Raw genomic sequence first — 24,577 nt, 5'->3', positions numbered from 1 at the left:
TCTGAGTATATGCTGTAGGAAATACTACCTTAAAAATGTTTATATTCAGGAATTTTAAGAACTGAGAAAAACTGTATGTTTCTAAAGTGTTTTTAACAGAAAGAAAGGAATTGTACCTTGATATAGATGAAAATGCTATAGTAAAGTTTCATCCATCTCTTCAGGAAAAAATAAGTATTGTCAAATCAATATGAGTTTTATTTTTTCACTTCTCTCTCCTTCCAACATTCAGTGTACAACCCAACCCTCAGCAGTATTTACCTGTCAAACAGAAAAGGTGAAATTGCTTATTTTACATTATGCTAATTTGAGCCCTTAGCTTCAGATTTTTTAAGTAGTATTTGAATTATTTTAAAAGCATTTAGGAAAAACATGAAAATACCAATTGGAAGTGTTGAACTTAATCATCCATCTATGTATTTGTGTATGTATCAAAGTGTAAAAAATGACCAGACATTTGATCTGTTAAATATCTCTAACATAAAATTGGCTGTAGCATCCACATACCATAACTTATCTTTTATATGAAGAGGATTTAAACTCCCAAGATACTCCTGATTAGTAAAAGTACATGCGTGTGGTAAAACAGGAAATGAAAGGAAAACACTGCAAGATCGTTCTAGTTCTTTATTTTGATCAACAATGTACACAATTTGAAGAATTAAAGAACACAAATAGTCCCATCAAAGGCCAAAAAAAAAAAAAACTGCACACTTACCAGTCTTTGGGTTTAACCTTGGTCCAGATGTACAAGTACAATGTAAGTACAAGCTTCAACTACGATACAAACTCTACAGGAATAGCCTACAGTGTTCTTTGCTTTAAAGAGGGCACTAGTTCTGTGGTTCAATTTCTGACCTTGCTTGGTTACTTCTCCTCAGCATGCCATTCATTTCTTTGAGTCCTTACAGAGAGGCTTGTCCAGAGTCTCAAGTAGCAATGCAGGATCCTCAGTTGCAGATCTCTGGGGACAAAGGAAAGGGCGCTGAGGTTCCCTAGAGAAAAGTGCCATTCTTTTTAGCAATATCTAACAGGAGGAAGTGAACTGCTACTCAAGTGCATTCCATCTGAAGTTACCTGCAGTGATTATTTTAACGTTTCTAAATAGAAAGCCTCTTCCAGAAGCAAAAAGCTTCTTGTATGCACTTTGGGAAAGACAGAACTCTCAGAAACAGCTTTTCCATCAGACATTATTATTACCTGAGATAAAAACCTAAAATCACATTTTAACACCTGCCAGATCTTAAAGATGTCTTCAATAGCTATTGAATAATAAAACAGTCATAAAAGGGAGGTTTTTTTCTCATCACTGAGTGAATGTCTGAGAACATATCAATGTGACTTATTCATATTTTAGCACTAACTCACCATAAATACCTAAGTAAAGATTACAGACTACTTTTTGATTTGAAAAGCTTTATAAATAGTCTTCTGTGAAAGATCTCATTTTAATCTCCTATTTCTTATAAATACCTCATCTTTCTGTCATATTTTTAACTCATCCCAGGGAAGATTCCTTAAGGCATTTAATATAATTTGCTCAGTCGTATCTCTTGGTGAAGTATTACTTAATTTTGAGCTTCTCATGAGGCAAATATTTCCATCTATCATTGTGCAGCTCTGCCTGCTGCTTGAATGTGATTCTTCCTTCTTTTTCTCAGTGTTACTGTCTCTAATTTTTACTTCCTTTTACTTTCACGTGTCTTTTGAAGGCATTAACTGCATTCAGTAAGAACATGTTTACATTTCATGTTTCTTTTGAAGCTGGATGTTTCTTCTTGGATATAAATCTCTTCTTAGGAAGATTTCATGTATTTCTGTTATATAAGCAAATAAAAAAACAGGAAATCAGTTAGGAAACAACAGCATTATGTGAAATTGTGCAACTTGCATAGTGTCAAGTTATGGATTAACTGAACATTGTGTGAGCCAGTACGGGCAGGATGCAGGAACAACCACAAAACCACAGATGAAATGCAAAGAGTAAATTCATTTCCATCACCTCGCCAGCTGGGGGATCCCTGAAGCAGCCTCTGGGCAGAAGCAGAGACATGGGCACAACTGGTTTTGCCTGTTTATCAAGGATTCATGCAGGCAGAGTTTACCACCATGCTTTGATTTTTCCTACAACAGGGCAAGAATCTCAAGCATGTCTGATAGGGTGCCTCTGTCTGTCACAGGCTTATGTTATCTAAACACAAATGTTCTACTTGTCCAACACACAAGGCTAAATAACAATTAGCATACTTGTTTTAGATACCTCAGCTGCAAGTCACTTGGGCGTGTTTACAATCCTCCTCACCAGTCTTCCATTATTTTCCCACAACATAATTCTTAGAAATTAAAATACCGTCTATAGTGTTCCAACTTTTTATGTAGAATGCCTTTGTCATAAGTGAGAAAACTCATGGATTGAGATAAAAACCAGCTTAAGAGGGTGTCCTGGGTTCAGCAGTAGCAGTCATTTTTTCTCCTTCTTAGTAGCTGGTGCAGTGCTGTGTTTTTGACTTTCAGCCTGGGAACAGTGCTGATAACACCAATGTTTTTGGTTACTGCTCAAATGTTTAGTCTGACCAAGCACTTTGTGAGCCTCATGATCTGCCAGGGAGGAGGGAAGGCCAGGAGGAAGCAGAGACAGGACACCTGACCCAAACTAGCCAAACCTCCATACCACAGGACATCATGCCTGGGATGTAACTGAGAGTTACCCGGAAGGGTTAGTACACTGTGGGGTTGGACTAGGTATCAGTCGGTGCTCGGTTGGGCAGGGTGGGGTGAGTTATTGGTCGGCGGGTGCTGAGGTGTTGTATTCTCTTCCCTTGTTATTTCCTTTACCATTTTTATTACTGATGGTAGCAGTAGTGATTTGTGTTGCACCTTAGTTACTAACCTGTTCTTATCTCAACCCGTGGGAGTTGCATTCTTTTCAATTCTCCTCTCCATCCCTCTGGGAGTAGGGGGAGGGAAAAAGAGGGGGGTGGGGAGGAGTGAGAGAGTGACTGTGTGATTTATGGCTGACTTTGTTTAAACCATGACAGAGGGGAGGTAAAGAACATAGAACCAAGCATAGCAAAGAGAATCACTTGCCACCTCTCATAAGCAGAGTGATGCTGAGCCACATCAGCTCGGCCGTAAGTCTTAGGGCAACATCAGCTTAGAAGACAACTCCCCCACCATCAATCTTCTTCCTCTGCTGTTTTTTCGTACTGAGCGCAGGGTTACATGGTGTGGAACGTCCCCTTGGCCAGTTTGGGTCTGCTGTCCTGGCTGTGTCCCCTCCCAACCTCCTGCCCACCACCAGCCCACTCATGGGGGCATGGGCAGATTGGAAAAAAGAGGGCGGCACCTTGAGGCTGGGCAGGCAGGACTCAGCCACATCCAAAACACTGGTATGTCACCTACACTGTTTTAGCCACAGACCCAAAGCACAGCACCATATGGGCTGTGATTTAGAAACTCCATCCCAGCCAGACCAAATGCACCAATACAAGTTGCAATTTAATATGAAGTGAATTAAGCTTAAACCCAGATAGATTAAGTCTTGTGTTGGTGTCAGACAATCATAACTGACACTTACAAAGTAGGAACGGAACAAAATAATCATATAGTTAGCCTCAGACAAACACTGCAGTACCAAAAGATACTGAATGTCTTTTATATCCTGAAATGTGGCCCAGTCCTTAAAGCTCAGATTGTGCTTCTGAAAAACAAGATTCCATCTTACTTGTAACCACTTCAATGGTAAACATATCACTAATTTTCTGCCTTAAACTTTGATTATTTTTTTTAATGTTTTGTGGACCAGAAATAAGGTCACTTAAAGCAAAAACATAATGAAGACTACTAACTCAATATTGGTTTTCAGCTCCAGATGAAGAGCTTGAGACACATATAGTGAGAAAATTAAAATATGGTGATTTTTTTTTATGTCAGGGATATTTAAAACTTCAACAGATATAATAATGCTGGGATTTGTAATTTATTGTCTGGAATATCCACTTGGTCAGTTGGGGTCAACTGTCCTGGCTGTGTCCCCTCCCAGCTTCTTGTGCACCTGCAGTCTTCTTGCTGGTGGGGTGAGAAGCAGAAAAGTCCTTGATTCTGTGTGATCACTGCTTAGCAGCTAAAACATCCCTGTGTTATCAACACTGTTTTCAGCAAAAATCCACAATATAGCCCCATTCCAGCTTCTGTGAAGAAAATTAATTCTACCCCAGCCAAAACCAGCACACTTTGTCTAGAGGTGCAGGTAATATTCAGGGAGTATGATTAAAAATAAATCAAATTCTGTGCTCCTGTATTAAGACGTATGCTTTCCTGTATTTTAAATTATTCCATTTGTACTTTACTGAAAACATTTTCAGTATTTAATACAAAAATTTGTTTTCCAGCAGCAACATCATCCCTTTCAAAGGCACGAAGTCAAATGCAGCTAAGATAAAATGTCTTAATGTTTTCTCTTTGAATTGCAGCTCCCTTGGTTTCCAAATAGCCTTTTGTTCCAATGCGCACATACCAAAACCATCAGATCAACACATTCTTTTTACACATGCCATGTTATTACCTTTACAAACAAGAATTTAACATCACTGATTTCCTTGTTTATTAACAGTAATGAATACAGTTGATGAATCTGCTTCTTCCTGAACATTTAGACATAGAATTACTTGTCTGATTGCACCAGACAAGAGCAAAAAGCAGATGGTCTCAGATGACTGAAATAAAAGAAGGGACATATGATACTACAGGATACGCAAAACCACTGGAAGAGTCTCAGAATCTTTTTTTTTTTCCAGATGGTTGAGTATCTCTGTTAGAAATTTATAATACAGATCATATAGCATTGTGGAATAAATTCAGCACACTGGTAGGTAAACATGCACTAACAGCCAGTAGAGTGGGAATACCCACATCTGGTTAATTTCCCATAGGAAATGCTGCTATTTTGCCAATTTCAGCTCTACAAACATTTTCCTTCCCACTCTAAAAGATGCTGATACTAATTTCCTACTGGTGTGTAAACCACTTAGAAATAAAGGTAACTGTACAAATGAAACTAGAACCAGATACATGCAAAGCTCTGGAATGCCCAAGTAAACAAACATCTGCTGGGAGGGGAATTTCTGCAGCTTAGATGCAGTGATATTGAAACTTCTTTGTAACTACAGTGGATCAGATTTCAGACACAGACATAGGAACCTAGCACAGCTTAAGAAACCTGCCTGACTTCCCCCCAGCTGCTACTTCAGAAAGTATTAAGCAGGTCCTGTGTCATATCTGCAAGTGGTTTTAGTACTGTGTGATATGTAAAATAGCATAACCCACCAATGAACCACCATTTCTAAAAATAACATCTGTTTGAAATGAAGAATTGACACAAATTACACACCAACTACTGCAATATGACAGATGCAGAATCACAGAATGATTGGGGTTGGAAGGAACCTTGAAGATCATCTAGTTCCAACCTCCCTGTGCCGTTAGGAAACCTTCCATCTCCACTCCCATTTCATCCCACCTTTAAATACCAAACCCAAACTTTTAACTTGCTTCATTCTTCCTTGCAAGTATCTTAATAGAACACACACTGCTCTAAATAGAAGAAACTGGAGAAATTTAGGACATGATATATGCATTCCATTACCCCGAATTTTGTACAAAGCCAAGCCATTGTAATGGTATCTATTCTAAGTCATGTAGTTTGTCCAGTTTGGTCAAAACAAGATGATGCAAAGTGTTTTGATCAAAGAAAAGTAAATCTATTTGGCACAACATTTTGAACTTTACAAAGCACACGCATTATCCACTCTTGTGGATCTTGTTGGATCTTGTTGGATCTAAAGAAATCTAGAGAGAAAGGCAAAGAAAAATAAATAGTAACATGATACTGAGTTTTATTTTTGGTAACTGTACAATTACAGCACATTATTCACTGAAAAAAAAAACGTAAACCAAAAACCACCAACCCTTCATAATTTACCCTCAAGAAAAGAACAAAAAGGCAGCAGTCCTTCTCCAAGTTTGAGAACCATGGCAAGTCCTCAAAGATGTTTAGCATATACTATCACAGAATCATAGACTGGTTTGGATGGGACCTTCAAGATCATCGATTTCCAACCCCCTGCCATAGGCAGGAACACCTTTCACTAGACCAGGTTGCTCAAAGCCCTGTCCAACCTGGCCTTTGCAAAGAAACTCTCAGGGTCTGTGCTATAAGTTTTAAAAGTCAAGTTTTCTAAGTTTTCCAGGACACACCAATGTGACTCAGAAAGACTGACAGGCTTTATTTAAAATAATGTTTCTCCTTCTGCCCAGAAAAGTAATCACCGCTCACTAGACAATACCCTGACAGGATGTCAATGCCCTAAAACAACCAATGAGGCAGCACCAGAACACTCAGTGAAAGTGACATTAAGGCAAATGATTTAAGGAGTTTATGTAACTGCTTTACCTTCTCTGATGCTCACTTTACAGTCACAGAAGCCGTAAGGCCAATCTGAACTTCAAAGTAATTACAGGTTGAAGAACGCGGTTGATTGAAGAATAGGGTGGATTGAAGAACAGGGTTGTAAATAAGTGACTCCAAGGACTCCAAGGCTTTGTTAGCAACTGTAGAGAAAAGGAAATGACTACGATAAGCTTTGCCAGAACCACCTGCTGGTTACTGATATTACAAGGATCCTAAAATGAAGGGATGAAGAAATAACCACCAGGGGTCCCAAGGCCCACTACCACATTTTAGTGCACATGTGGGAAGAATTCTCTGGAAGTGTGATGTAATGTATGTAATCCAATGAATATGTCTAAGGACAATATAATCACATCCTGGTTGATGCTCAGAGGAGACACACTAAGAGGAGCTATGCCCTGTGTCTCCCAGCACCGCAATAAAGAATACCTGCTTGTCAACTTAAACTTTGTTGGCGAGTTCCTGGAGATTTCTCCGAATCACCTTAGCGACCACAAAGGGACACTCTGCTTGGCTGCAGGACCTGTTGAGGACAGGGATCCCTGGGAAAAATTTCCCCAGAGGGACCCCTCCACTCACTTGTATCACTGTGGAAGCAGACAAGGACCATCACCATCATTGTAAAAGTATTCTTTTGATTATTTTATTTTATGGCATTCCGTAAGGCATAGGAGACATCCTATGCAGGAACCCCGATTAGCGTGTCATAAGGCATAGGAGACAGCCAACACAGGAATGCGGGAATGTGGTTAATATTCTGTAAGGTGTATGCAGGAAAAAGAAAGCCTTCTGTAAATTGGGATAGAAAAATCTCATAGGTAAAGCCATATACTTGGCTCCTAGCATCCGTTCGGTATACAGATAACCATTCTGAATTGTTCTGTAAGGCATAGGAGACGTCATGAGGGAACGCAGTTGTATTTTTCTGGTATCTGACCCCATTTCTGAAAACCGGTGTTTGATGCTGTGCTTGAGTAATTAATGAATGGTGAACCGTTTTTATTTTTATCGTGCTGCTAATTAGTATTTGTATACCTGACATATGGTTTTGCTTTTGTTTCATTGTGCTACTAATTAGTATTCATGTACTTGGTGTATGTTTTTGTCTTTGTTTTCAAAATTGTGAGCAAGTGAGTGGAATTTTTGGGATCCCATGTGAGCGGGTGTGTGTATAGCGTGTATAGGAAAATAATGGGAAATCCACAGAGCGGAGAAATAATAGAAAAGAGCCCTCTGGGATGTATTCTGGCTCACTGGAAAGAATTAGGAGGATCCCCCAGGGGCTCGGTAAATAAAAATACTTCAATATTGTAATCAGTGGTGGCCATTATATACCTTAGAGGATAAAGGAACAGCCTGCTTGGATACACTACTCAAGAGTCAAGAAAGCACCAGAGCCAGAGAAGATACGGTGAGTCGAGTCTTCAGGACCCCCACATGTGAGACTGCATCGATCATAATCTGGACTTGTATATAACTCAGTTGCAAAAGAATTTGCAATAGGACAAGAAAAGGGGGGACTGAAGAATGGGGTTGACTGAAGAATGGGGTTGATTGAAGGGTAGGGTGGATTGAAGAATAGGGTTGATTGAAGAATAGGGTGGACTGAAGAATGGGGTTGACTGAAGAACAGGGTTCTAGATAAGTAACTCCAAGGACATTAGGCTTTGTTAGCAACTACAGAGAAAAGGAAATGACTAAGATAAGCTTTGCCAGAACCACCTGCTGGTTACTGATATGACAAGGATCCTAAAACGAAGTGATGAAGAAATAACCACCGGGGTCCCAAGGCCCACTACCACATTTTAGTGCACATGTGGGAAGAATTCTTTAGAAGTATGATGTAATCTAATGAATATGCCTGTTTAAGGACAATATAATCACAGCCTGGTTGGTGCTCAGAGGAGACACGCTAGGAGGAGCTGTCTCCCGTGTCTCCCGGTGCCGCAGTAAAGAATACCTGCTTGCGAACTTAAACTTTGTTGGCGAGTTCCTGGAGATTTCTCTGAATCAAGGTCATGAAAGCTTCGCACAAACATCCTTTAAATATTTAACAGCAGCTGAGCTACTGGGAGGCAGCTGGCAGGTTAATGATGTACACCAGGGTGCTGGGCACTGGCAGAACACCGGCTCCTTTCTCTTCTTCGTAAGCCTGTGCGCTATTTTGAGAGGCTGCAGGACACGGCCCCCAACAACGGAGGAAGGGCTGTCGCTCAGGGGAACAAGCACCTACATGAGCACCCAGGAAGACCCGCGCCCCAGGAGTGCTACAGTTGGCGCTTCCTCGGACGGTGCTAAAAGAGGTTGACATTAACACTCTTATGGTAGAGAACAGCGCAACCCACAGTTGCGGTACGTACAGCCAGTCAACACCCCCTCACCACCCTCCCTACCGAGGCAGACAATTCCCTTCAACAAGATGGCGGCCTCCTTTACCAACATGGCGCGCCAAACCCCCATTGGCTCCCGCCGCTGCCCCGCTATAGGTTAAGCCACAGGCTTTCCCCGCCCCCTACCCTCCAGGGCTGTGCCCCGCAGTGGGAACTACATTACCCAGGACACCCAGCGCTCCCCGCCTCCCTTCCCTTATTCATTGCCCCACGTATCGTGCCTCGCTCTCCCGGGTATGGGGAACAAGGTGTGGTCTCGCGATAGTCCGTAGGGCCCGGCCCGGCCCGGCCCGGGGCAGAGGGGTCGACCCGCTGTGTTCTGCTCCACCCCGCTCCGCGCAGGAAGCGAAAGCGAGCGAGTGGCGCTCTGCTCCGCCGAGACCGCTGGCCTGAGCGCCATGGCGGCCGCGGAGGCGGCGGCCGCGCCTACGAAGGCGGCGCTGGATCGTAGCAGGCTCTCCCCGAAGGAAGAAGGGGAACTGGAAGACGGCGAAATCAGCGACGATGACAACTGCTTTAGGCCCTACGGCTACGAGCCCGGCGGCGGCCTCGTCAGCAGCAGGCCCTACTCGAGGCGCAGGCCGCCTCCCGGCCTCCGCGGGGGCATGTCCCTCTCTTCCTCCTCCGGGCGCCCCTTCCCCCGCTCACGGCACCAGCCGCCGCCGGAGATGGGGCACCCGCACGGCCACGGCGGGTATCGGCCCAAGGACTCGTTCCGCTCCCATCCGCCGCCCATGCCGGCGTCGCGGATGCCGTCGGGAACGCACTCCGACACGGGCCCCCGGCTCTCCTTCTGGGAGCGCAGCCACAATGCCTTGGACCGATTCCGCTTCCGAGGCCGGCCCTACAGGGGCGGAGGTCGCTGGGGTAGGAGCCGAGGCGGCGGCGATCGTGGCGGCAACCCTCCGGGGAGGCCGCCCGTAGGGGGAGGCGGTGCCGGGTTCGGTAGCGGCCAGGGCTGGCGGGAGCCCTCACCGCGAAAATGTATCCTTGAGACGTGAGGGGGAGCGGAGGCTGGAGGCGCTGTGCTGCTGGGGTGGGTCTGGGAGTGCCGGTACCGCGCTACGTGGCCGAAAGCCGTGGGAGGGGACGCTCTGCCCTCCGGCTTTGGCATTAGGACTCCTGTAGAGGAGTCCTAACGGAAGAGGAGGCTCCCCTTCCAGCCCCAGGGCTTGGCTGGGGCAGCAGGCAGGCCCTGCTTCTCAAGGAGAGCCCGTTGGGAAGCCGGATTACTGCCGTGACCTGGCATGCAATCTGGCTGATCAGTCCCGTGTAGCGAAAAAGTATAGCCTGGAACAAGGCCTTACCCGATTGGATTCGAGGTGGCTGCTTTTTTTAGCCCGAAGTGTGAATATTGTGAAGCGGGGTCAGTGCGGCAGTTTTAATGCGTATAATTAAAGTGGCTGGGTTGTAAAGCTAAAACCCTAAGCTTGTTAATTTTCCTCATTGGGCAACAAAGGATCCACTGTTATTTCATTTGTGCTTCCAGCCCTTTAGAGGCTGTTACATATAGCTAAAGTTAACTTTAAGTTGAACTAGGACTGTATATAGAGGGTATAATTCATATGGGAGTTTGGGTGATGTCAGAAATGCCTGTTTCTCTATAAATCCCCCCCCCCCCAGCATTCAGCATAGGATATTCTCTGCAAATTTCTCTTAGACTTACTTAGGTGACTTTATTAAAATACCTCATCGTTTTCTAGGTTTGCTATAGAAGAGACAAGAAGAACTGATGTTGAGTCTAACTTAGGGGCAGCCTGATACTGAAACTTGATGTAACTACATTGTCTGACTGAAACCGTAGACAAGTGTAAAAAACACTAAGAGAAAACTAGTGGTTAAAACCTGTTCTGCAGACTCCTGCAGTGTTTTGTTGTCCTCTGTACCAATAGTCAAAGGATGTGCATTGTTTGACTCTGCCGGCTGATCCCAGGAACAGGAATTTTTCCTACTTGTGCCAGTACTTAAGGCTTTGAAAGCCACTCGTTGGATCCTTGTGTTAACTTAGGTACAAGATTTATTTATCCATGGCAGGATTTTTTAAAAATGTTGGTGGAATATGTAGACTAGAGGTAAGAGATGCTTTTAGTCAGTCTGACTTGATAAAATTACAGCATTACTAAAGTCTTAATAAAAGCTGCTCATTGGAAGATCTGACATTGAGAGGCAGCAAGCGAAGATGTGATTTGCCCAAGGTTACACAGTAAGACAGTTCTAGTGCTGAAAATGGATTGTAAAGTATCTTAATTTGCAGTGTTGTGATGAATTCCAGAAAATGCTTACTTTCTGTGTAACGGGTAATTTGCAGGGCAATCATATTGATCATCCTAAGCAGGCCTTGCAAAGCTTGTTCATATGATATGCAGTCTCCTCCATTTTAATTACAAGGTCATTCAGAAACCAGTAATTCCATTTTCAAACCAAAAGAAGGAAATTAAGAAATCTTCCCTGCTCCCCGAAGTGCACACTTCTGTTTAAAAGTGATAAAGTTTTAATGTTGTTGCTCTTTAATGGATCATATAGTTAAGGAATGACCATGATTTTCATTCAGTGTAAATTCTTTCCTGTATTTTTCATATTCTTACCACCTGAAGGATTCAATATTACGGTATCCCTAAATAGTCAGGTACCCCTTGTTGATACTATTGATGGAGCAGGGGTGTAGTTCATGAGCATGTGACTTCAGAAGATATCTTCACATCAACAGTTACACGGAGGCTTGTGGCCTGGAGTAGTATTTGGAATTCCTTCAGGAAAATGAAATGTTTGTGTGTCTGCTAAGAGAGAAATGGCTTTTTATCTTTATCCTTGGAACTAATACTTTGCACAGCGCCTTGCAGGAGTGTATGTATAAATGGACTAAATGACCCAGTGGAACTCAGGTTACTTTTCTTCAGGTGTTAGCTTTTAACAGTCTTTTCTCTTTTAATTCCTACCAGCTTTAACATGAAGATGTTGGATAGTCATTCTGCAGAAATCCTTCCATAGAGAATTCTGGAATTTTCAGCCTGAAATACAGGACAAAAATGTGACTTTCTGTTCCTGTTGAATTCCAGTTCTTCACAGTGTACATTTTTCTTCTAACCCACCAGTTTTTTCAGTTGCTCTCTTTTTTTTTTGGTTGTAGGATGAAGAATAGGTTGTTGATTGAAGAATAACCATTATTTTAATGTATATATGCCTGTCGGCCTTTCATAGCACTCAGTGTAGTCTTGCATTCTGTATGTAGAACCATGTACATAAAAATTCCTGCATAAGTGAAACACAGTTTCTCATTAATACTGTTGTGGGAGCTCTAGAAATGGTATTAACCCAACCACAAAAAAAGTCTCAAAGCTTTGTCTTGTTACCCAACTCTAGATGACTCTAGAATTTATTGAAGTATTTATTGAAGTATTTTCATATTAAATAATAGACTTATTATTATAGATTGTTAAATCACTTAATGTCAGACTTTCCTGTCACTCAAAATTGCTAATGTAGCTGTTTTGTTTTTTTTTTTAATAGAAATGTGTTGGAATTGAATTTGGCAAATAGGTTTATTACGCAGTTTGTTATACTGTATTCTGTGCTTTACATCCTTTGTTGAGCTACAGTTACTGCATGCACTTCTTGGTATTTTCAGCATCTTTATAGATTATTTCATTGCTTTCTGGATTTCATCTAGTTTACTAGTTTCTGCTTTTTGTTCTGATGCTTAAGAGAGCATTGTATAGGAAAACATTTCCTGATACCAGAGAAGTTGCATTTTGTAGGATACATGCCTAGATTCTTCATACTTGAGTTAGAAGTTAACATAAAGAAGCATCCGAGTTATTGGTGCAGGTTGTGAGCAGAAGACAGATGTAAAGTTATATTCTTGTAGATTTATTAGGTCTACATTTGGAGGACACCTGTTTTAGCTGTTAGCTTTACTCCCTGTATTAAGAGATGATGTTGATTAAAAAGCATTTTGCATAACTGGGCTTGAGTCAGCTGTTATCACAGTGGGGTTGATATTGAAAGTCAAACGAGTTAAACCTGATAAGGTATCCTAGAAGATTTCCCCTTGAGCATGATTATTTTATGGGATAATTTAGCTTTTCAAGTGTCAGGTGAAGGTATGAGGAAGTGAACCTCTAATAGTGAGAACTTTTATTTTGGATAGTTGCCTAAGAATATTTCAGTTTCCTGCACTGGACAACATGTTGTCAAGAGCATCTGTCCCTTGGGCATACATAGGCCTTTTCTGAGCAGTTAGTAATTACCATTCCTCTTTTAGTGTTTTTCCAATGTTTTGGTTGCAAACCTTTACCTACTTTTTTATTTGCTTCAGTTATTGATTATTCTCTGCCTTACTTCATTTGTTGAGTTACAGTTACTGCAGTATGTAATTGTGCTGTGGTTACACTCTGCATTTTATGAAAGGGTAATATGAGTGAGAATTAATTTGACCTTTCTCAGAATGTCAGATGGGGAGTTAATATTTGAATTATGAACTCTGAAAGTCTGACTCTTTGATAGGGAATTGTCTCAGCATTACAGCTGTTGTTTCTGGGAGGATGGTGTGAGCAAGGTACATGACTTCTCAGCAGTTAATGAAATTCTTGTCATAAGTAAGATGTTTTAAATTGTTAGAGAAAATGGTTATTTAAGCTGTCAGTATAGAATAATGGATACATTTTGTGCATGCTGTTCATCTGTATAAGGCATATTTTCCAAGCTAACCTTAAGGTAAAACTAAGTATATGGGAATAATCTTAAATTCTATTTGTTTTATTTTAGTTTTCAGTGGTAATATTGCCACATGTTCTTGTCTTAGTTTCCTTGACCAGTAATTCAGCCAAAATTTTTGGAAGGTCCCCATCTAGAAAGAATTACTCTTCTAAAAGTGAAAACTCTGCGGAAGAAAGTTTTGAGGATCTGCTGTTGAAGTATAAGCAGATACAATTAGAACTTGAGTACATTAATAAGGATGAAAAACTGGCTTTGAGCAATAAGGAAGGAAATGAACAAGATGCTGATAAAACAATGAACACTGAGGACCAAGTACCTGTAGATAATAACAGTATTACAACAGATGCTATAAAAGAAGTACCTCCTGAGGAGAAACCTCCAGTTATAGCCTTTCAGGCATTTGAACTGAAACCTCTCAGACAAAAATTGCCTACTCCAGCGGAGAGAAGCAGATTAAAAAAAGGCAAAGAAGGAACCAAGCAGCCATCACAAAAACCTGAAGTCACAGAATCCGGCCAAGGTAAATACTTGTAGTGTTCTTTTGCTTGCCATTACATATCATCTTTATTAGGTGTTGGGGAAAATTTTACTTTAATGAAAATTTGAATTGGAATGTTAAACATTTTAAGTTAAAAATTGGATTTACTTCTAATTTATGTAATTGCTTGAATTACATAAGCATACTGGGAAGCATGTTTTTGCTTTGGTTTTGTTTTAATTTTTTTAACTAATCTGCGTTGTGTAGTCTAACTGATAATTGGCACAAAGCAGGAAGACAAGACTTGAAGGTTTTAGTTGCTGTTACCAGCAGAAATCATTGTCTTTCAGTGAAAGTTTTCTGTCTCCTTTGCCTTTGTTTTTTTTTGCAGAAGCAAAATGTGTTTTGTTTGGGTTTAAGATGAGAAGGTAACATTTGGAGACATTTTTCTGCATTTTGTGTCTTACGCATTTTCCTTAGTATAAGAGGCCTTTATGAGAGATTTTCACCGGAATGATTTTTGTCATTACTGATATTTGCAACTAGTGAAGAAATCATGGGCCAGAAATAGAAAGGATATGTAGAAGACATGCAGCCAAAGGGTAGAATTAGTATCTTGTCCAGGTAGTTCTGGACTGCAGGCCCAAAATCATAATGGCTCAGATACATGAGGCCAAAATCATAATTGCTCAGATGCATGAACCACTTAGCAAGAAATAAGTTATGTCCAGCTGAGCTGTGGTAAATGTCCTTGAGCTTACTTTTTAAGTCTGTGCAAAGTAGAGTAGTTAACTTAAACTTCTTTTGAGACTTCTGGTAAGTGTTAGCTGTGGTTGAGGGTGTGCTTATGGATATCTCTTATCATCTTGTGTTAGCTAATTTGTCAGTGTATGTAAACTGTCAATTTGAGTGGGAAGAGACACAGTAGTGAATGGATGGATTAAAATTACACGTGAGTAATTACTAGGAATATGAAGAAAGGAAGGACTAGAGCACTGAAAATTGGAATGATTTGTATGTAACTTCAGAATGAGAATTGGAAGACAAAGCCTCTGAAGAAACAAAGAGAAAACTGGTAAATAGTAGTCAAACCACCTCATGTAATGTAGCTTTTTTAATGGCAGACATGAAGGAAACAACAGGTCTTGTCCATAGAACTATAACCAGTAGCCTGCAGGAAGGGAAGATGGCAAGGCAGGAGGAGTAAAAGAGCTTTTAAAAACCAAAAGAATCTTTAAAAAAAAATTAAAAAAATTTTTGCATCAAAACTTGGGAGTCCTGAAGTTGAAAATACAGTTCATATGATAGTGAAAAACAGATGCTATAGTATGCGCTGTAAAAGTATCTTAATTTTTGCATACCACTCAAATGTATGACAAGAATGATCTGAGAGCACACCGATTTTATAAGTTACTGCTTTTGACAATGTAATGCAGACTTCTAGAGTAGAAAAACCTGTCTGATTTGAGTTATTGCTGGTCCACCTGTATCATGTGAAAGTATTGTACTAGATTATGCATGTATTAAGGCATTAGCAAAATTTGTTTTTCCATTATATTTGTTTTTAAATGGTGTACTGGATGTTTTCCAGACCTGTTCAAGTTGAAGAACTTGTCTTTAAGGTCAGGGAGGTTTGTGTCTCTTGCTAGAATTAATTCTCTGTGGTTCAACTGCTCTGGCACACTTTACCATATTCCCCGCTTTCCTTCTTGCCCATTAGTCTGTTCTGCCTGTGTTGTCCCCTTCTGTCTGAAAGAACATTTCAGTTTGTGCAGTGTGTCCCTGCATGTGTCTGTGTCTGCATCACAGAAATTACTGTACCATCTGTGTTTCCCTAGTTCCACCCTGTGGACTGCATGGTTAAGATCTTTGGTAACTGTAATGAATTTTTGGAGTTTTCTTTTAGAATACACACATGTATTAGATACTAGTTTTCTTCCTTTTATATCTGTACTTCTAAAAAAATGCATGCATGTGCAAACAGGAAGACCTCCAGCATTAGCTATGTGCCATTTTTGTTTAGGTATAAGGTCCTCTAGAATAATAAGTATATATCTATATATAGTTTAAACAACAGTTTTCTGAATATGACCTTTCATAAAATGTTAGGAAGAGTAAAAGCAGTATAGAGTGCAAACGTTTTTTACCAATTTGAATTGTGGGAAGGAAACTCTCTTTGAGGAAAGACTAATACAGGAAAAGATTGCTAAACTTCTCAATATTTATTTCCTTCCCCTGATGCAAATAAACATATGTGGTTATATGCATGAGTTACAGATCTGTAATTTTGCTATCAATTATATCAGTTGCTTCAAACTATAATAATTATGTAATAGTATACAGCATTATGTATATTATATGTAAAATGTAATACTTTAATGTGTATATACCTACACACTATATAATAATCAGATGGATATATGGCTTTTGGGCAGACTAGCAAATTAATATGTCAACATCTTAGTGTTTAGCAAGAAAGCATAACCATTTATTATGTATTTCCATAGGATAACTCTCTTCGGTTTTTGTTAGCATGGAACGGAGCAAGTGTGTTCCTAGATGCAGCTTTGTGCCATTATATTTGATGCTGCAAAAGACTGACCAGTTGCTCAAAATAGCTGCTGGTGGAATCTGAGATGCTCAGGACAGCAGCTGATAGGAGGTGGTGGCATAAAACAGATGGCAAGAAATCTTCCTCCCCTTGCCTCCAAATCTGGTTTTTACTGGCTCTTGAGGAAATATGTCTCAACTTAAGAAAGAACGATTAGGAAATGACAAATCTTGCCTTAGGCTGATGGCATCACAATGATGTGAATTTCATGAGACATGCCAAGTTTATATTAATGTTTGTTAGTGTGTTCTTATACAAAAAGCTACTTGCTATACTTTACACTTTGTACAATTGCTCAAAAATGTGGTATTTTTCTTTTAGAAGGTACAGAAGACAAAACATCTGAAACATCAGTGCGAAAGCTTAGAAGCTCAGATGTTACATCTGAAAAGGTAAGAGAGTATTCCTCTGTAGATGAGGAATAATTGCATTATGATACTCTGATGGCTTTTTCCAAACTGCAGTCCAGAAATGTTTCAGTAGTAGAAACAGTCTATTCTTAATGAATGACATTAGCAGTACAGTAGGATTTTTAAGCTTTCTCTTGGTAAAAATTTTGGGACAGAATTTGAAAGATTTAAAAAAAAAAGTTACATAATGCTTCCTGACTTTTTGTCTTGTTTGTTCTTTTCTCAAGAAGCTGCATGATGATGAGGATGAGATGTCTGAATTGCAACTTAGGCTTCTTGCACTTCAGTCTGCTAGTAAAAAATGGCAGCAAAAAGAACAACAGGTGTTGAAGGAAAGCAAAGAAAAATTAACAAAGCCGAAAAGTGTAACACAGAAAGTCAAAGCCAGTACAAAAGCACATTCAACTAAAAAAACTAGTGTTACAGGTAAGTTTAATGTTCCTGAAATGGTTTTAAATAGCATGGCCTCTGAAATAAACATCTAACATAATACATTATGTGAAACATTGGGCAGTGAGCCTTTAATCCTTCTAAAACCCTATCTGCACAAAGCTCTTGAAGAATCTAGGATTAGGGGGAACCATTTAGGTGAAGTTAATCACATATCTTTTTATTTAAAGCCAGGCAAACTTTGAGGAGACAACAGACAAAGACATCAAAGAAGCTGCAACAGCAAAAGGAACAAGACAGACGTCAGAAAGAGGAAGACCAGAGAAAACAAGAAGAGGAAGAGGAGAGAAGAAAGAGAGAAGAAGAAATCAGGAAAATTAGGGACCTCTCAAATCATGAAGAGCAGTACAATCGATTTATGAAACTAATTGGAGGAAAGAGGAGATCAAGAAGCAGGGTAACAAATTTGTTATGTGGTGTTCAGGGATTATATTTGGGATTGAGTTATTTCTGTCTTGCCCATCCTGGTTCTGTCTCATGTGTGTCCATCATTCTCCATTCCTTCTACCTCCCCCCAAAAAAAAGTTCAAAGTATTTCAGTGTTTACAGTGTTTTAATCCAATGCTAGACAGGCATTCCCTTTGGATTTTGTAAGATCAGTTTTGTGTGACTTGTATATTTGGAAGTCAGTGGTATTTTCCTTTTAAAATACTTTGAATGTTGCAAGCAAAGAGCAGCCTGTAATTTAACACAAACCGATCAACCAGACTTCCTTTGCTTTCTTCTCTTAGATCGCAGTTTTGTCTCTGCATCTTCAAACTTATGTCTACACAACTTCAGTGGCCTGCTTCTTTCAAAATGTTGCCTGGCATACTTTTTTAATTTGTCAAGGTACAAAATATGTTCAGGCACAAAACATAATTAATTCAGCCTCATCACAGGATGGCACAACTGTGTCAAATTTTTGAAGGAGGAGTGTTACTGAACTGGTCATGCTGCACTTGTAGGCTGTCTTCATTCTCTTGAGATTAGCAAAAGGCACTTGAATTGCTAATATTCTGTTTCTAAAACATTGGTACCTTACAAAGAAAATGACTTCTGTCAGCATTAATTCTTTCGTCATGGGAGCAGTACAGCTGCTGCAGCTGAATGCTTCAAGTGCTTGGAGCTACTGATGCTGTAAGGAAAAATGAAACTACAGCAAAGGGAATTGGCACTTCCTGATTTGAGGTCATGTTATAGGGGAATCCCATTTATAATAATGAGTGGAAAACTGAGGCTAAAAGTGTTTAAACAGTAGGAATTCTAAAAGCTACCAAAACGTCTACTATATGCCTTTGAAAGGTACAAATTGAGGAGTCCTAAGAAGTCATGCTTACCTGTTCTGCCTGTGTTCAGTGTTCACTGAATATTGTTTGGCATGTATATAATGTTAGGCATTCTTTAAACAAATCCGATACATTAGTTGTCATTCTCTAGACACATTTCAATGTGGTATGTGATTCTTCTGGGACAGTTAAAGGGTTCTCCACCTGAGATACCAGTCATAGAAGAATCAGAACATGTTTCACCTAAACACATAACTGCTGTCATAGTGAAGATGATAGTTGTGCAATTTTGTACTGTTTCTAACAAGGGTAGTTGAAGTGTTCTTGGTGACTGCCATGATGGCTAAACAGCAATAATAAAGGATTTAATTCTCCTTCAGTGTTTCAGAAATATGTATTTAGCCATCGCAATTTACAGGTAGGTAATGACCTGATAGGTATTTAAAAACTGCTGTCTATTGTGACCACCCCTCTCTCAAGAGATCCAGTTTTAAAACTATTAATTTGGCAAGTTACCACCAGCAGTGGATTTGATTAAAACGTAATCTTCAGTTTGCTTTTTGTACAAACTAAGTAAATTATATTTATAAAACAATTAGACAAAATTATAAGGACCTTGTCCTGAAATTTACGTTTAGTTGATTTCTGCCAAAAGAATAACATAAGACCAGCTAAATAAAATAACATTTTTTGTGTGTTTAGTCCTCAGATACAGACTTGAGACGATCGGTGGATAAGCAATCCACAGATAGTGCAGGAGGCATATATCAGTATGATAATTATGATGAAGTTGCTATGGATACAGATAGTGAAACTAACTCTCCAGGTAAGACTTGTATAATTTTTTTTTAGTATGTTGATTGGTAACAATAGTTTAAAAGTAGGAAATGAGTCATTTTGGAAGTAAAGTCTTTTGTAATGTAGCAGTTACAGAACTTACATTTTAAAGTGAGTGAATTCTGTCTTGTTTTAATGCTGGCTCTCTTTACCACTACATCAGAGATGGAGAACATTGTGAAGATCTTTGAGGCTATACTGTTCTCATTGCAGTGCTGTGGAGTTTATACTTCTACATTTCCAAGCACCTATGTAGAAAGGGCGGGCTCTGGTGTTGACTAGATAGACAGCAGGATTACAAAAACAGGTGTTCCAATGAACATCAAGTGAAATGTGAGTCAGCCGTGTGGCTTTGGGTGGTAGAAGTGATCTGTGGTGCAGGTTGTAGTACTGTGATTGTAATGGGTTGCTAAGCGCTGACAGGACTGTATCAGTTTTCTGGTTTCATAGCAGAAGGATAGTGATGTACTAGGAATCTAGCAAAGGGCTTTTTTGGCTAAGGCCTGTTTTGATAAAGTTCACTGTGGACTCAAGCACTTGATTTATGGACCGGAACTGGGAGAATGGGGTTTGTGTTGAGAAGGCTAAAGAAGGCTTTTACTACTGTTTTCACCTGTGTAGTGGGGCAGTTAGAAAGTAGAGCCAAACTCTGACCTCTGTGGAGTGCGCTACAGAAGGACAAGGGGCAATGCTTAAATTGTAACAAAATAAATTCAGATTAGATACAAGGGAAAATTTTCACAGAAGATGGTCAAACACTAGAGCAGGTTAACTAGAAATGCAGCATTTCCATCCTCAGATATACTTGGACAGGCCAAGGCCCTTGGCAGCCTGACTTTGGGGGCAGTCAGCATGTGAAATGTTGAGAAAAGCATCATTAAGTATTCTGCTTTGTTGGCCATCTTTATTCTCTTGCTTCTCATCTTCCATATTTCTTTCTTCCTTTTTTCCCCTCATTTTTAGTCCTTTCTTGCCAGCCTTCCTTATGCATTGCTAGTTTGCTAAAATACTGCACCTGCTGTTTCAGGCACATACACTACATGAATTGTCTCTTCTTGAAGTGTCTCAAACTCTAGTTTTATGTTTCAGAATGCAATATCAGCTGTGCATTTGGTCTGCTTCTGTCCCAGCTTGCACTGTATTTTTGTGGCCAGTAATCAGACTCATGTGTTGAGATACCTCATTTAAGAAGGTAGATTCTTGCAAATTAAATCAAAGAGGGCTAAATCATTCAGAATCATTACTTTAGTAGTACTGTTTGGATGTACCTGCATTTCATATATAAGATAGAAAAAGGATAGGTAACTACTATTTTTATATACATGTATGTAAGAAATAAATGCACTGTGCTGTGTCTAGTATTAACTTTAAAATTGATGCGTAGTAAAAACATTTGTCTCCTGCTGCTGCATTAAACCAGTTGAATTATAAGCATGAGCTGGTGTTTAGTAATTACCTGACAAATTCCTTATGCTCAATAATTTGTTTTAATTACAGCTTCTTCTCCAGCACAGCCTCCTTTCTTTGAGTGTCCAGTAGGATATTTCCCACCTCCAGTACCACCAATTTCCTTGCCACTGCCACCTCCAATTCCAGTAAGTAACCTTGAAAGGAGCATGTTTTTGTTTGTGTTTTTTTTTTTTTTTTAAATGCTGCTAATTCTCATTGCATCTCATTTGTAATGCTAAAGTTAGGATTAAATTTGGATTCTGTTTTTGATATAGTTCTGTTTGGTGATTCCCTTGAACTGATAGACTTGGTTTTTAAAACCCTATTTCAGCAAAGTTTTGGCAGATCCAGTTCCTGTTAAATGGAAATTCTCCCTTTTGATCTATATTTTTCTCTTCATTGTTAGAGCTGTGCTGTTTCGTAACAGAAAGCAAAAATAGCCTGAGGCACATAAGGAAAAATAATGAATTGGAATTATTAGTGCAAGGCAACTTTGCCTCCTGTCCCTAGGCCACATATGTAGATACGGTTATTCTCTGAATTGTTACCTTGTTACGTGGGGGAAAACCAGCCAAAAATGTAGCTGATTAGTGCTTTCAGACTTTCTTCATTTTGACTGTATGCTTTCTGTCTTCTCATGTAAGAGTCCCTTGGGAATCTAATTAGTCTTGGGAATTTTTTTCCTCACTACTTCTCGTCACTGAATGACTGTTAGCTGCCTCAGTAAAGCAATAGAAAGTTGTCGTTTCCTGCCATGACAGCTTCTGAATTTTTAACTGAGGGAAACGGTAATTTTGTTAGCTAAGACAAATTCGTAAAACTGCTTAAGGACTGCTTTTTCAAGCAGTGTGACCCTGTTTGGTCAGCCATGGTTTTGTGGCTTTTCTCTGGTTCCTATTCTCATTTATGTGTAGTTTGTATGCCTGTACTACTTTATTATCCAAATGTAACAGTGTTGCATTATCTTTAACTAAATGTTCAGCAGTGGCCTTTGACAGTGAAGTAAAACCACTGCAGTTTGAATTAGTTTTAAACCATAAAATAATTTGGGTCTCAACCTCTACTAAATAATCATAAAGTAATAGTAATTTTCATGTTTCAAACCCTTGTTTTCGTTTTTATAGCAGCCTGTACCATCTCTGAGCCAGCTTTATGCAGAGGGTATTTCTTGTGTTTCTCTTGAGCCACCTCCACCTCTTCCCCCGCTTCCCCCTGAAGAGCCTGAACAGCCACCAAAACCTCCTTTTGCTGATGAGGAAGAGGAAGAGGAGATGCTCTTAAGAGAAGAATTGCTGAAATCTTTAGCCAACAAACGAGCTTTCAGATCTGAGGTACTCCATTGTTTGTTTTTTTAATCTAAACCTCTAGATGGCAGTCTTGATCAAAATTAAATGTAACCTGCCAAGTGAACATTAAAAAAAAATAAATTAATATTAAAATAATAAAAGTAAGATTAAAAAGCCAGGGCTTTTTAATGCTGCCTTTCTGATTACTTAAGAAAAGGCTCTGAATTTCCGTCACCCTTTGCCACCTCAAAAGAAACTGAACCAAAAGCCACCCCAGAACACCCTTTGAATTGTAAATTACAGCTTGGTTTTTATTTATGAAGGAATTATGAAACTTCAAGGTACTAAAAATTGAGTATGTATAGGGAAATGGGGATTGTGTTTTCTGCAGAAAAAAAGCTTATTATTAGTCAGCTGTCAGAAAACAAGACACTCCTTTAACAGCCTAGCAAAAGGAGTTGCCAGAGGTTAACTTTTTTTTTTGTGTTCTGCTTGTTTTTGGAGTGAGAATAACGGTGTGTTTAAAAGTATAGATTGTTTTGATCTCATTAATAAGTCGCAGATCTTTTGCAATTGACCTGTGAATAACTGACATGTTCTTGTGTGCCTTGTTTAATACTGCTGCAGAATTGCAGAATTTTATCTGCAATATTTGGATAGTCTGCCTGAATCACAGTTCCAAGGCATGTATCAAACCCGCTTTTATGCTTATGTTTGTCTTTTTTAATAGCTCTGCATAGTGCATATTTTTATGACCATATTTCCGTTTTATTTTATTAGGAAACTTCAAGTAACAGTGGTCCATCGTCCCCTCCTGTTCCAGATAACTTGCAGCCTGTGCCAAGAAGCAATTTGACCACTGTCAGTATCAATACTGTGTCTCAGCCACGGGTACAAAATACAAAGCTTGTTAGAGTACCGAGGCTTCCACGAGCAGTGATCACTGTAAGAAAATGTTTTTTTTTATTAGTAAGAAAATAAGTTGAAATTACCCTCAGTTCAAGTGAGCAGCAGACTTGAGGTTTTCTAGTGATGCAGCACAGAATGGTGGAGCATTAAAAATTTGAATTATCCATAACTTTAAGGATCTGTATGCTCTTCTAGAATTTCACACCAAAGTAAAAATATACAGCTTGAGAGCATCAAACACAACAGCATTCATTTGAACTGAGAAAGACTAAATATAGTTCAATTACATTCTTTTCCACATTAACACAGACTAAAGGGTGCTGTGCAATGGTAGCTAAGCCAATCTAATCACTGTGTTGCCAAAAAAGTGATGGTGTTGCTCTTTCTCCCAGTCTTGGCCACATGGTGTCTTCCTTTTCTCTTAAGCAATAGGACTGATGTTTGATGTTCCAGACCTCACTTTAACTTGGTTAATAGGACTGATGCTCCAGACCTCACTTTAACCTGGTTAATATGCTAAACTGGTTAGAAAACTAACCTAGGGTGGGGAAATGGCTATTTTTCCTTCTAGGGGGAATTGGAATTTTTCAGTGAACAGTGTGTAAGCATCAGAGGAAGCACAAGAGTGCTGGTGAATGGTATGTCTGTGAGTGCATTTGGAAGATGAGGAGAGAGTATTCTCAGGCAGCAGCAGACCTTGTTATATTAGCTTAAGCCATATTTTATAACTTGATCTTCGTTTGAATGGTCACAGGAGGTATGTGCAGCTAGCATTTGATTTGTGATGTTGGCAGTCTTCTTGGGTTGTTGAAAATGTGTTGATAAAACTACTGGCCAGACTGAAGCCCATGTAATTGACTATTTATGTCAGTGAACCATACACAGAGGCTAATTTGTGATTATTTTAACAGCATATGTTGTAAAGCTTGGTTTGTGGCAGCTCTTTCCCATGCAGATTCTCTAATGCATACTGTAGTATGATTGAGTCCATACCTTTGCTTTTCTGTCAGTGACTGTCATCTCTAAGACCAATTTTTTGGCTAAATTTGGATAAATATATAGTATCTTTCAGACTGCTACGTCACTGTCAAACCTAGCTATAGCTGGCCAACAACTTTCTTGCTCAAAAAATACAGACTGTACGATCACTTATGGTCACCTGGTGCTGTAATGGTGGGGGGGGATATGGACCCAAAACCTTAAGATGGTAGAGACCTGAATGTTTTGTGTGTTTGTTTTTTTTTTTTTTTGGTCATTCTAAGGCCTACTTTCCTTTCTGTAGGAAAATTATGCTCTTAAGCTTA

The 24,577-nt window shown here is 39.6% G+C and overlaps 2 protein-coding genes across 6 annotated transcripts in view; one reads left to right on the top strand and one right to left on the bottom strand.

Moving 5' to 3' along the window:
- Positions 1-889: 889 nt before the first annotated feature.
- Positions 890-6,443, bottom strand: THAP2 (THAP domain containing 2). Its single transcript, XM_062613622.1, is given in 3 exon segments — positions 890-964; positions 1,474-1,686; positions 5,585-6,443. Coding segments are annotated over 3 exon segments (630 nt in total). The 5' UTR covers positions 5,927-6,443.
- Positions 6,444-9,218: 2,775 nt separating this feature from the next.
- The window catches only part of ZFC3H1 (zinc finger C3H1-type containing), a 40,643-nt gene continuing 25,284 nt past the window's right edge, over positions 9,219-24,577 (top strand). For 3 of the 5 annotated variants that reach the window (XM_062613741.1, XM_062613738.1, XM_062613742.1), the window contains exons 1-9: positions 9,219-9,843; positions 13,682-14,095; positions 16,986-17,056; positions 17,302-17,500; positions 17,695-17,921; positions 19,495-19,618; positions 21,127-21,224; positions 22,203-22,409; positions 23,145-23,309. In XM_062613741.1, the coding sequence (XP_062469725.1) occupies positions 9,258-9,843; positions 13,682-14,095; positions 16,986-17,056; positions 17,302-17,500; positions 17,695-17,921; positions 19,495-19,618; positions 21,127-21,224; positions 22,203-22,409; positions 23,145-23,309 (2,091 nt within the window). In that variant the 5' untranslated portion in view covers positions 9,219-9,257. The remainder of the gene's footprint in view (positions 9,844-13,681; positions 14,096-16,985; positions 17,057-17,301; positions 17,501-17,694; positions 17,922-19,494; positions 19,619-21,126; positions 21,225-22,202; positions 22,410-23,144; positions 23,310-24,577) is intronic. The other 2 variants (XM_062613740.1, XM_062613739.1) reach the window with 2 other exon arrangements.

Source organism: Pezoporus occidentalis, unplaced genomic scaffold (genome assembly GCF_034315485.1).
Source record: "Pezoporus occidentalis ecotype Australia unplaced genomic scaffold, CSIRO_AGI_Poc_V1 ctg17, whole genome shotgun sequence".
In the NCBI taxonomy this organism is placed as follows: Eukaryota; Metazoa; Chordata; class Aves; order Psittaciformes; family Psittacidae; genus Pezoporus; species Pezoporus occidentalis.
This window is presented reverse-complemented; position numbering and strand designations above follow the sequence as displayed.